Here is a 13,816-nt window from a genome sequence, read left to right on the forward strand (position 1 = left end):
AGTGGGACTAGGCATAAAATGGTTCGGCACAGACAAGAAGGGCCAAAAGGCCTGTTTCTGAGCTGTAATTTTCTATGGTTCTATGGTTCTAAATCGTATAACTAGGGTCGTTGATAGGGCTTTAAACTATTAAATGGGGGGGGAGGGTGCAGGGGTATGGGGAATTACAAAATCGGAGGTAAAGGAGAGAGTACAAGTGCAGGTTAATGTTGAGGACATTCAACTAGTTAAAGGGGTAGAGGGCTCGGGAGGTGTTAGTAGCGTTTCAACAAACCGGGTCCAGATAAAGGCTGGCATAAAGACACTTTGCCTGAATGCACGAAGCATTCGAAACAAAGTAAATGAATTGATGGCACAAATCCATACAAATGAATATGATCTAGTGTCCATCACAGAAACGTGGTTGCAGGGTGACCGGGACTGGGAACTGAATATCCAGGGGTATCAGACATTTAGGAAGGATAGACAGGTAGAAAAAGGAGGTGGGGTCACTCTGTTAATAAAGGATAATATCAGGACGGTAGTGAGAGACGACATAGGCTCTAAGGAGCAAAACGTGGAATCGTTGTGGGTGGAGATAAGGAATAGTAGGGGGAAAAGACACTGGTAGGCGTGGTCTATAGGCCCCCAAATAATAACTTAGAGGTGGGAAGGGCTATAAACAAGCAAATAATGGATGCGTGCAAAAGTGGAACAGCAATAATCATGGGGGATTTTAACCTACATATTGATTGGTCGACTCAAATTGGATGTGGAGGGCTTGAGGAAGAGTTCTTAGAATGCTGTCGGGATAGTTTCATTGAACAGTATGTTACAGAACCTACGAGAGAGCGAGTTATCTTAGATCTGGTACTGTGTAATGAGACAGGTAGGATTAAGGATCTTCTTGTGAGGGATCCTCTTGGGTTGAGTGATCATAATATGGTTGAATTTCTGATACAGATGGAGGGTGAGAAAGTAGGGTCCCAAACAAGTGTCCTCTGCTTGAACAGAGGGGAGTACGATAGGATGAGGGTGGAATTGGCTAATGTAGACTGGGCGAGCAGACTGGTAGGTAGGACAGCTGAGGAACAGTGGAGGATTTTTAAGGAGATTTTTTTAAGTACTCAGCAAAAATATATTCCGGTGATAAAGAAGGACTATAAGAAAAGGGATAACCAGACGTGGATAACGAAGGAAATAAAGGAGAGTATTAAAATAAAAACAGATGCGTACAGAGTGGCCAAAAATAGTGGAGAATTAGTGGATTGGGAAAGCTTTAAAAAACAACAAAGAACGACTAAGAAAGCGATTAAGAAAGGAAAGATAGATTATGAAACTAAACTAGCTCAAAATATAAAAAATGATAGTAAAAGTTTTTACAAATATATAAAAAGGAATAGAGTGGCTAGAGTGAATGTTGGACCCTTGGAGGACGAGAGGGGGGATTTAATAGTGGAAACGAGGAAATGGCTGAGATTTAAAATACGTTCTTTGTGTCGGTCTTCACGGTGGAAGACACAAATAGTTTACCGAATATTAGAGATCGAGAGTTGGTGGGAGGGGAGGTCCTTAATACAATTACTGTTACTAAAGAGGTAGTGCTTGGTAGACTAATAGGACTGAAGGTAGACAAGTCCCCGGGCCCGGATGGAATGCATCCCAGGATACTGAAAGAAATAGCTGAGGTAATAGCGGATGCGTTAGTAGTTATTTATCAAAATTCGCTGGACTCTGGGGTAGTGCCGGCTGACTGGAAAACGGCTACTGTTACGCCGCTGTTTAAAAAAGGAAGTAGACAAAAGGCAGGTAACTACAGGCCGGTTAGCTTAACGTTCGTAGTTGGGAAGATGCTGGAGTCCATCATTAAAGAGGAAATAGCAGAGCACCTGAATAAGAATGGTTCGATCAAGCAGGCGCAGCATGGATTCATGAAGGGAAAGTCGTGTTTGATGAATTTACTGGATTTTTATGAAGATGTGACGAATGCGGTTGACAGAGGGGAACCGGTGGATGTGGTGTTTTTAGATTTCCAGAAGGCATTCGATAAGGTGACTCACAAAAGGTTGCTGCAGAAGATTGGGTCACACGGAGTTGGGGGTAAGGTGTTGGCGTGGATTGGGGATTGGCTATCTAACAGGAAGCAGAGAGTTGGAATAAATGGGTGCTTTTCTGGTTGGCAGTTGGTAACTAGTGGCGTGCCGCAGGGATCGGTGCTGGGGCCTCAACTGTTTACCACTTACATAGATGATCTGGAGGAGGGGACCGAGTGTAGGGTATCAAAGTTTGCTGATGACACGAAGATGAGTGGGAAAGCGAATTGTGTGGAGGATGCGGAAAGTCTGCAGAGAGACTTGGATAGGCTGAGTGAGTGGGCGAGGATCTGGCAGATGGAGTATAACGTTGGCAAATGTGAGGTTATCCACATCGGAAGAAATAATAGTAAATTGGAATGTTATTTAAATGGAGAAAAATTACATCATGCTACTGTGCAGAGGGACCTGGGGGTCCTTGTGCACGAATCGCAAAAACTCAGTCTGCAGGTGCAGCAGGTGATCAAGAAGGCGAATGGAATGTTGGCCTTTATCGCGAGGGGGATAGAATATAAAAGCAGGGAGGTCTTGCTGCAACTGTACAAGGCACTGGTGAGGCCGCAACTGGAGTACTGTGTGCAATTTTGGTCCCCTTATTTGCGGAAGGATATATTGGCCTTGGAGGGAGTACAGAGAAGGTTCACCAGGTTGATACCGGTGATATGGGGTGTAGCTTATGAGGAGAGATTGAACAGATTGGGTCTGTACGTTGGAGCTTAGAAGGCTGAGGGGTGATCCTATAGAGACATATAAGATAATGAAGGGGCTGGATAGGGTAGAGGTAGAGAGATTCTTTCCACTTAGAAGGGAAACCAGAACTAGAGGGCACAGCCTCAAAATAAGTGGGGGCCGATTCAGAACAGAGTTGAGGGGGAACTTCTTCTCTCAGAGGGTAGTGAATCTCTGGAATTCTCTGCCCATTGAAGTGGTGGAGGCTTCCTCGTTGAATATGTTTAAATCACGGGTAGATAGATTTCTGATCGATAAGGGAATTAAGGGATATGGAGAGCGGGCGGGTAAGTGGAAGTGATTTGCTTCAGATCAGCCATGATCTTGTTGAATGGCGGGGCAGGCTCGAGGGGCTAGATGGCCTACTCCTGCTCCTATTTCTTATGTTCTTAAGCACTTGTGTAATTCCAGTGCCTCACATCAATTTAGGGACAGTAAGAAGTCTCACAACACCAGGTTAAAGTCCAACAGGTTTATCTGGTAGCAAGAGCTTTCGGAGTGCGGCTCCTTCATCAAGTGAGTGGAGAGTTGGGTTCACAAACAGGGCATATATAGACACAGACTCAATTACAGGATAATGGTTGGAATGCGAGTCTGAACAGGAAATCAAGTCTTTACAGGTGCAGACAATGTGAGTGGAGAGAGGGATAAGCATAGGTTAAAGAGATGTGAATTGTCTCCAGACAGGACAGTGAGATTTTACAAGCCCAGGCAAGTCGTGGGGGGTTACAGATAATCTTCCTAACTGTCCTCGGCTTTTTGGCTAAGATCAAGTGTAGTATGGATTGGATGCTGCGCTTGGTTGAGGCCATTGGGTTACATTTAAGCTTCGTATGTTTCATATGAAGCAATTTTTAAAAGCGGCATCTCAGCCTTTTGGCTAAGATGCAAATGAGATCAAGCCTTGGAGGAGGAAACCTCCCCCTCCTCCAATCAGCTTGGCCCATGTAGATCAGGCCCAAGACAGGTGTGAAGGCCCTGCCTTGTCAGCCTGGATCGGAAATGTCTCAACTTGTTGAGACTCTGAATTGGACTTGATTTGATTGAATTGGAAAAGTATAAAAAAAGAACTGTCCTGTCTGGAGACAATTCACACCTCTTTAACCTGTGCTTCACCCTCTCTCCACTCACATTGTCTGTATCTGTAAAGACTGGATTACCTGTAAAGACTCACATTCCAACCATTATCTTGCAATTAAGTCTGTGTCTATATATGCCCGGTTTGTGAACCCAACTCTCCACTCACCTGATGAAGGGGCAATGCTCCAAAAGCTCGTGCTACCAAATAAACCTGTTGGACTTTAACCCGGTGTTGTGAGACTTCTTACTGTGCCCACCCCAGTCCAATGCCGGCATCTCCACCTCATTAATTTAGGGGAACAGTAACTCAGTGCAAACATACAAGTTAAGAGCAAGAGTAGGCTTTTTGGCCCCTCCAGCCTGTTCCTCCATTCAATAAGAGGATGGCTGATCGGATTGTAACCTCAACCCCACACTCCTGCAGGAATCAGGAATCTATCTCGCTCTGCCTTAACACTATTCAAAGACTCTACTTCCGCTGCCTTTGATGTGGAGATGCCGGCGTTAGACTGGGGTGGGCACAGTAAGAAGCTTCACAACACCAGGTTAAAGTCCAACATGATGAAGGAGCAGCGCTCTGAAAGCTCGTGATTCCAAATAAACCTGTTGGATCCTGGTGTTGTGAGACTTCTTCCACTGCCTTTCGAGGAAGAGAGTTCCAGCGACTCATGAGAAACAAATTCCCTTCATTGCTATCTTAAATGAGTCACCGCATATTTTTAAATAGTGACCCTTGGATTCTCTGACAAGAGGAAACATCTTCTCCACATCCATCCTGTCAATCACTCTCAGGATCTTATGTGTTTCAATCAAGTCATCTCTTACTCTTCTAAACTCCAGTGGATATGGTTTAGTTTCTTAGTTTATTTATTAGTGTCTCAAGTAGGCTTACATTAACACTGCAATGAAGTTACTGTGAAAATCCCCTAGTCGCCACAGCCCGGACATTCTCTCTTTCATCGGGAAAAAGATACAAAAGTCTGAGGTCACGTACCAACCGACTCAAGAACAGCTTCTTCCCTGCTGCCGTCAGACTTCTGAATGGACCGACCTTGCATTAAGTTGATCTTTCTTTACATCCTAGCTATGACTGTAACACTACATTCTGCACTCTCTCCTTTCCTTCTCTATAAACTTCGTGCTTTGTCTATATAATGCACAAGAAACAATACTTTTCACTGCATATTAATACATGTGACAATAATAAATCAAATCAAATCTTTCGGACTGTGGGAGGAAACCGGAGCACCCGGAGGAAACCCACGCAGACACGGGGAGAATGTGCAGACTCGGCATGGTGGCACAGTGGTTAGCACTGCTGCCTCACAGTGCCAGGGACCCGGGTTCAATTCTGGCCTCAGGTCACTGTCTGTGTGGAGTTTGTACATTCTCCACATGTCTGCGTGTGTTTCCTCCCACACTCCAAAGATATGCGGATTAAGTTGATTGGCCATGCTAAATTGACCCTAGTGTCAGGGAATTAGCAGGATAAATGTGTGGAGTTATGGGAATAGGACCTGGGTGGGATTGTGGTCGGTACGGACTCGATGGACAAATGGCCTGCTTCTGCACCGTAGGGATTCTACGATTCTATTCTATGATTCTACAGAAAGAGTGCGGCGGAGCTTTACCAGGATTGATCCCTGGGATGGCAGATCTGTCATATGAGGAGAGACTGATTTGGACAGGCTGAGTGTGTGGGCATATGCTTGGTAGATGCAGTATAATGTGGATAAATGTGAGGTTATCCACTTTGGTAGCAATAATAGGAAGACAGATTATTATCTGAATGGGTGTAAATTGAGAGAGGTGTATACTCAACGAGACCTTGGTGTCCTCGTGCATCAGTCGCTGAACGTAAGCACGCAGGTACAGCAGGCAGTAAAGAAGGCAAATGGTACATTGGCCTTCATAGCGAGAGGACTAGAGTATTGGGATAGGGATGTTTTGCTGCTATTGTATAGGGAGTTGGTGAGGCCACACCTGGAGTATTGTGTGCGGTTTTGGTGTCCTTATCTGAGGAAGGATGTTCTTGCTATAGAGGGAGCACAGCGAAGGTTTACCAGACTGATTCCTAGTCCAGTGGAGGATCATTGAATATTTTTAAGACTGAGTTAAATAGATTCGTAATGGTTAAGGGAGTGAAGGGTATCAGGGTATGGGGTGGACAGTAAAGTGGAATTGAGGGCTCAATTAGATCAGCCATGATCTTATCGAATGGTGGATAGGCTCAATGGGCCGAATGGCCTACTCCTGCTCTTTTGTTTTAAATGTTCTTATTCAAACTCCTGGTCACATTGCAGCAACGCGAGTTTCTCACAAGTGGCTGCTTTCTAATACCTGCCCTGTGGGTGTGTTTTCCTGCATCGGGTCCACCTCTGACTGGGTGACTACTTTTAACCTTTGCTGGCAGAGCAGTGGGCCCAACCCATGAACTGAATCTAAACACTAACCAGGATAAAGGAGGGAAGCAGAATACTTCACCACACCTGTGTGCCAAGCCGCAGTGTTCTGCAGTCTGTAAAACTAGAACTGGCTCCATTAGAAACGCTTTTATCTTTAGTGGCCCACGCAGGTGAACTTAAGACTCATTTATATAGCTCCATGCTCTCACAGGTATCCCGATCCTCATAGAATCATACAGCGCAGAAGAGACCCTTCGGCCCTTCGAGTCTCCAGGGACACATTAGAAACACCTGACCTCCCACCTAATCCCATCTGCCAGCACTTGGTCCATAGCCCTGAATGCTATGACGGTGCCAAGTGCTCACCCAGGTACTTTTTAAAGGATGTGAGGCATCCCGCCTCCACCACCCTCCCAGACAGCGCATTCCAGACCCTCACCACCCTCTGGGTTAATGGTCAGTAAGTGTGACGTGATGGTGTTGTTCCTAACTAAGTTTGAATAACTAGACGGGGGATATGGAGAGACCTGGTGGAGGTGTATAGGATGTTGGGAGGCGTAGATCGGGTGGACCCTCGGGGGCTTTTTCCCAGGGTGGAGGTGTCTGCTACAAGAGGACACAGGTTTAAGGTGCTGGGGGGTAGGTACAGGGGAGATGTTGGGGGTAGGTACAGGGGAGATGTTGGGGGCAGGTTTTTCACACAGAGGGTGGTGGGCGAGTGGAATCGGCTGCCGTCAGTGGTGGTGGAGGCGAACTCAATAGGGTCTTTTAAGAGACTCCTGGATGAGTACATGGAGCGTAATAGGATGGAGGGTTATAGATAGGTCTAGAAGGTAGGGATGTGTTCGGCACAACTTGTGGGCCGAAGGGCCTGTTTGTGCTGTAGTTTTTCTATGTTTCTATGTTTCTAACTAGATCACATCGTTTCCAAAACTGGCTGATCTGCCAGGTTCCAGGCATGCATTTGGTTTAATCTCTACAGTGCAGAAGGAGGCCATTCGACGCATCAAGTCTGCACAGACTGTCCAACAAGGAACCTATCCCTGTAACCCCACACAGTTACCCCGTTAATCCCCCTAACCTACGCTATTTTTTATTCGTGGGACATGGGCGTTGCTGTATGGCCAGCATTCAGTGCACTGGAATACTAAGGGGCAATTTTTAGCATGGCCAATGCACCTAACCAGCACGTCTTTCAGACTGTGGGAGGAAACCGGAGCACCCGGAGGAAACCCACACAGACACGGGGAGAATGTGCAGACTCCACACAGACAGTGACCCAAGCCAGGAATCAAACCTAGGTCCCTGGCGCTGTGAGACAGCAGTGCTAACCACTGTGCCACCGTGCCGCCCGCTATTTAAACTAATAGATACTTTAGTCTTAGTTAATGGTACTTCGAATGAAAAAGTGTTCAAAATTAAAAGGATTTTGACGGAATACAGAGAAACTGATTCCACTGGTGGAAGGGCCAGTAAGCAGAGGACACAGATTTAGGGCGATCAGTTAAAGGACTGGAAGCTAGGCGATGAAAACACAGCTGGTTGTTCTGGTACGCAATGAGCTGCCCGAAAGTCCATGGAAACCGGTTCAACAATACTTTCAAAAGTTAAATAGTTGAAGGTGGAAGATTAGCAGGGCTATGGGGTAGGAGCAACTGGTGAGTTAGCTGGCACAGGGATGACGGGCCGAATGGTCTGCTTCTGAATTACGGAGCAGCACAGTGGTTAGCCAGAGACTCAGGTTTCACCCGGCTCGGGTCACTGTCTGTGCGAAGTCTGCATGTTCTCCCCGTGTCTGCGTGGGTTTCCTCACCCCAACCACTCTCTGCGTAAAGAACCTACCTCTGATATCCTTCCTATATCTCCCACCACGAACCCTATAGTTATGCCCCCTTGTAATAGCTCCATCCACCCGAGGAAATAGTCTTTGAACATTCACTCTATCTATCCCCTTCATCATTTTATAAACCTCTATTAAGTCTCCCCTCAGCCTCCTCCGCTCCAGAGAGAACAGCCCTAGCTCCCTCAACCTTTCCTCATAAGACCTACCCTCCAAACCAGGCAGCATCCTGGTAAATCTCCTCTGCACTCTTTCCAGCGCTTCCACATCCTTCTTATAGTGAGGTGACCAGAACTGCACACAATATTCCAAATGTGGTCTCACCAAGGTCCTGTACAGTTGCAGCATAACCCCAGGGCTCTTAAACTCAAACCCCCTGTTAATAAAAGCTAACACACTATAGGCCTTCTTCACAGCTCTATCCGGGTTGGGCTGAATACATCAACTCTGTTTCTCTCTCCACAGATGCTGACAGACCTGCTGAGTAATTCCACCAACCTTGTTTTATGAGCAGTCACAGAACTTTCCTTCTATTTATCAAAGGCCGCTTTGTTTTATTAAAGGAGTGGTTTGGATTGGTTTGCTAATTGCCTTTTATTTATTCAATTCCTCATCCTCGTCACTGTTGGTCGCTCCCGCCACCCTGGCCAATGTCTTTTCCCCCCGGGGTGGCTTTGTTACTTCCTTAACAAAAGCAGGACAAAGCAAGGGTTCAAGGACTATTTGACTGCAGGTGGGTCACATAATCCTGCCCCATCTCATCACATACGCACCACAGAGGTTTCCCCGTTGTGTGACCAGCCAGTATTCTTGTGCAGACCATGTGACAAACCAAACTAAACTAAATAATGCCTTTAACACAACGGAATGGCCCAGGTTCTTCAAAGGAACATTAGGAAACAGGCATTGCTACCATTTTAGCCAACGAATAAGCAGAGTATAGGGTTGGATATATTCCTGGAGGGCTTCATCACATCAAGTTTAAAGTTTTAAAGATTATTTATTAGTGTCAAAAGTCAGCTTACATTAACACTGCAATGAAGTTGCTGTGAAAATCCCCTAGTCGCCACACTCTGGCGCCTGTTCGGGTACACTGAGGGAGAATTTAGCATGGCCAATGCACCTGACCAGCACGTCTTTCAGACTGTGGGAGGAAACTGGAGCACCCGGAGGAAACCCACGCAGACACGGGGAGAATGTGCAGACTCCACACAGACAGTGACCCAAGCCGGGAATCAAATCCGGGTCCCTGGCGCTGTGAGGCCATAAGACATAGGAGCAGAATGAGGCCACTCGGCCCATCGAGTCTGCTCCGCCATTCAATCACGGCTGATATTTTTCTCATCCCCATTCTCCTGCCTTTTCCCCGTAACCCCTGACCCCCTTATTAATCAAGAACCTCTCTATCTCTGAGGCAGGCCTATCTCTGAGGTGAGGCAGCAGTGCTAACCACTGTGCCACCGTGCTGCCCATGACCTCCTCCCGCCAACTGCCTCGTCACCGCTCCCCACCCTCATTAATCACCTGACATGCCCATCCTCGTGGCTTCCTTTCACCAATCGGAATGGGAACAGATTCTTGGTTACCCAGCTGACTGTCCGTCAAACAACCCGTCCAATAGCAACTAGGGTGTGTCCAGAATCGACGGATCTCAGTTACTCCTGGTTTAGGGAATGGGCCCCAGCCCCTGAACACTGGGTGGCACAGTGGTTAACACTGCTGCCTCACAGTGCCAGGGACCTGGGTTCGATTCCTGGCTTGGGTCACCGTCTGTGTGGAGTCAGCACCTTCTCCCCGTGTCTGCGTGGGTTTCCTCCGGGTGCTCCGGTTTCCTCCCACAGTCTGGGAGACATGCTGGTTAGGTGGATTGGCCGTGCTAAATTGCCCCTGAGGGCCCGATTTTACCATTTTCATTCTAAGTGCTGAATCTGTGCGTGCTGTAGGTCCGACTTGGAGATCTGCTTTCAGGCGCCCCCATCCGCTCTCAGCCATCTCCAGTCCCATTCACGCTGTGGGCGGGGCTTAGCACGGCTAAAACGATCGGAGCTCTGAACTGCGCGTGCGCAGTTAGAAAAAAATATGAAAAAGCGCGCCCGTGTCAGATCGCTCCCGGGCCGCAGAAAGCGGAGAAAGCGGCTCGGGAGCGGAGAGCGGGAGCGATGGCCCCCACACACACACATCACTGTCCCCCTTATCCACCCCCCCACTACCCACACACACATCACTGGCCCCTTATCCACCCCCCCACTACCCACACACACATCACTGGCCCCTTATCCACCCCCCCACTACCCACACACACACATCACTGGCCCCTTATCCACCCCCCCACTACCCACACACACATCACTGGCCCCTTATCCACATCCCCCACTACCCACACACATCACTGTCCCCCTTATCCACCCCCCCACTACCCACACACACATCACTGTCCCCCTTATCCACCCCCCCACTACCCACACACACATCACTGGCCCCTTATCCACATCCCCCACTACCCACACACATCACTGTCTCCCTTATCCACCCCCCCACTACCCACACACACATCACTGTCCCCCTTATCCACCCCCCCACTACCCACACACACATCACTGGCCCCTTATCCACCCCCCCCACTACCCACACACATCACTGTCCCCCTTATCCACCCACCCCACTACCCACACACATCACTGTCCCCCTTATCCACCCCCCCACTACCCACACACATCACTGTCCCCCTTATCCACCCCCCCCAGTACCCACACACATCATTGTCCCCCTTATCCACCCCCCCCAGTACCCACACACATCATTGTCCCCCTTATCCATCCACCCACTACCCACACACATCATTGTCCCCCTTATCCACCCCCACCCCCCAGTACCCACACACATCACTGTCCCCCTTATCCACCCCCCCACTACCCACACACATCACGGTCCCCCTTATCCACCCCCCCCACTACCCACACACATCACTGTCCCCCTTATCTACCCCCCCACTACCCACACACATCACTGTCCCCCTTATCCACCCCCCCCCACTACCCACACACATCACTGTCCCCCTTATCCACCCCCCCCCACTACCCACACACATCACTGTCCCCCTTATCTACCCCCCCACTACCCACACACATCACTGTCCCCCTTATCCAACCCCCCACTACCCACACACATCACTGTCCCTCGTATCCACCCCCCCCCAACTACCCACACACATCACTGTCCCCCTTATCCACCCCCACACTACCCAGACCAAATTGCCACCCCTGCCCCCCTCCCCCCCACCGATCGCCCGCAGAGTGGCAGCGGACACCCCGGCCCCCCCTGCCCGCACTAGAGATATATCTGCCCCCCCACCAGAGATCCATCTGCCCCCCCCCCCCGCCTGACAACGATCTGTCCTCACTCATCCCCCCCCAGAGAATGGTCTGGCCTCACTCACCGCACCCCCCCACCCCCCAGAGGAACATCTGACCCGCCTCCTTCTCCCTCCCCACCAGACAACAATCAGCCCCCCCCCCCCCCCCACCGGTAAAGTAGCAATCTGCGCGGACACGGGCGCGGATCACGTTAATGGCCTCACACCTGACTTTACCACGTTTTCGCACCCGAAAACGGGCACGACGCAATGGTAAAACCGGGCCCTTAGTGTCCCAAGATGTGTCAGTTAGAGGGATTAGCCATGGTAAATTGTCCCTTAGTGTCCCAAGATGTGTAGGTTAGGGGGATTAGCAGGGTAAATACGTGGTGTTATGGGAAAAGGCCTGGGTGGGATCTCTGTCATCAGTTGGCGTAGACTCGATGGGCCAAATGGCCTCCTTCTGGGCTGCAGAGACTCTGTGACACTGCTCGGTGACAATGCCGGGCTGGGAAGTCAAATCACCCTCTGGCTTTGCCCAACCAGGTAAAAGGCCGGATTGGACAAGCACTGCACTGAGTGTTGGCCAGCAAGCTATTCGACCATGGATTAATCCCAGTCGATCCCGGCTGCTACTCCATGCCTGTTTCCCCACATGCAGGGGGAATTCTTGTCTGGCGTGCTGTGTCCACGACTAAGCAGCCACGCTGAGACCTTGATCACTGCCAAATGATGCTGTGACGAGGACATCCTGCCTCAAACACCCTTCCCAGCACCTTGCTATTCTCCCCTTCCCTTTCTGTTCATCTCCCCTCCACTCTCCCACTATTTCCCACAACCCGTTCATCTTCTTTCTTGAACTTTGAAAGTTCCTCTGTCAGTAACTCAGTGTATTTTTTTTATTATTTTCCTCCGCGCTGCCCCTGCAGTCAAATATCTGGCCAAAAGCAAACCGTGAAGCAGATTGTCTGGAAGCTTACAGATTTGGGTGCGAGCTGACTTGAGGATTTTCTGTGAGTCGTACCACACCGTCCGACAGTCTTCCAGCAACTTGTAGAAACGCGGCTTCATCCAGGAGCTGGACTTGATCTTCTGCAGGTTGCTGCCTTTCAGCATGGCTTTCAGATCATCATCATTAATGAAGCCTTGTGACGGAACAGAGAAAAAACAGATCAGGCAAAATCAGCCACAGGGAGGGAGGGGGGGGGGGGGGGAGAACAGGGGGAGAGAATGGGGGGGGGAGAAGGGGGGAAACGGGGATGAGAAGAGAGAGGGGGAAGGGAGAGGGGGGGACGAGGGTGAGGAAGGTGATGGTGAGGGGCGTGAGAGGGTGGGAGGGTGGTGGAGGGTGAAGTGAGGGTGGGAGAGGGGACGGGAGTGGGGAGGAAGAGGGGAGGGGACGGGAGAGGTGGGAGGGGAGGTTGGGCTGGAAGGGGAGAGGTGGTGGAAGGAGAGGGGAAGAGAGGAGGCAGGGTGGGGCAGGGGGAGGGGTGGGAGAGGGGGAGGGGGAGGGTGGGGGAGGGGGAGGGGCAGGGTGGGGGAGGGAGAGGGGGAGGGGCAGGGTGGGGGAGGGGTGGGAGAGGGGAAGGGGCAGGGTGGGGGAGGGGTGGGAGAGGGGGAGGGGCGGGAGAGGGGGAGGGGCAGGGTGGGGGAGGGGGAGGGGTGGGAGAGGGGGAGGGGGAGGGGCAGGATGGGGTAGGGGGAGGGACAGGGTGGGGGAGGGGCAGGGTGGGGGAGGGGGAGGGGCAAGGTGGGGAGGGGTGGGAGAGGAGGAGGGGCAGGGTGGAGGGGGAGGGGCAGGGTGCGGGAAGGGCAGGGTGGGGGAGGGGGAGGGGTGGGAGAGGGGGAGGGACAGGGTGGAGGGGGGGAGGGGCAGGGGCAGGGTGGGGGGGAGAGGGGTGGGAGAGGGGAGGGGGCAGGGTGGGGGGGGGGCAGGGGCAGGGGCAGGGTGGGGGAGGGGGAGGGAGGGGAGGTTGGGGAAAGGAGGCGGAGGCCAGTGGATTGACAGGGAATCTGAAAGGGAGCAGGGAAAGTGGGGAAGTGGGAGACACTGAATTCATCAAACTTTAACCTGGAAAATGAACGGAGATGCGGGGAGAGCGGGAACGTCACAGCGCTGCGCAGACTCCGCCGTGTGGGACAAGGTGAACCATCAGGTGAATGCTAAAATTGGCTCCCAGACACCAGACTCGCTCAGTACCAATTCTACTCCCCTTCTATCAGGGGCGACCGGATAGAAGTCTACAAGATTACGAGAGGCACGGACAGAGTGGATAGTCAGAAACTTTTTCCCAGGGTGGAAGAGTCAATTACTAGGGGGCACAGGTTTAAGGTGCGA

The 13,816-nt window shown here is 50.6% G+C and overlaps 1 protein-coding gene across 1 annotated transcript in view; it reads right to left on the reverse strand.

Annotated features, from left to right (window-relative positions):
* plcd1a (phospholipase C, delta 1a) overlaps nt 1–13,816 on the reverse strand; it is a 147,629-nt gene that overhangs the window by 61,130 nt on the left and 72,683 nt on the right. The window contains 1 exon segment of the mRNA XM_078231141.1: nt 12,459–12,623. Coding sequence (XP_078087267.1) covers nt 12,459–12,623 — 165 coding nt within the window.

The sequence above is a fragment of the Mustelus asterias genome, chromosome 2, assembly GCF_964213995.1.
Source record: "Mustelus asterias chromosome 2, sMusAst1.hap1.1, whole genome shotgun sequence".
NCBI classification, from domain to species: Eukaryota; Metazoa; Chordata; class Chondrichthyes; order Carcharhiniformes; family Triakidae; genus Mustelus; species Mustelus asterias.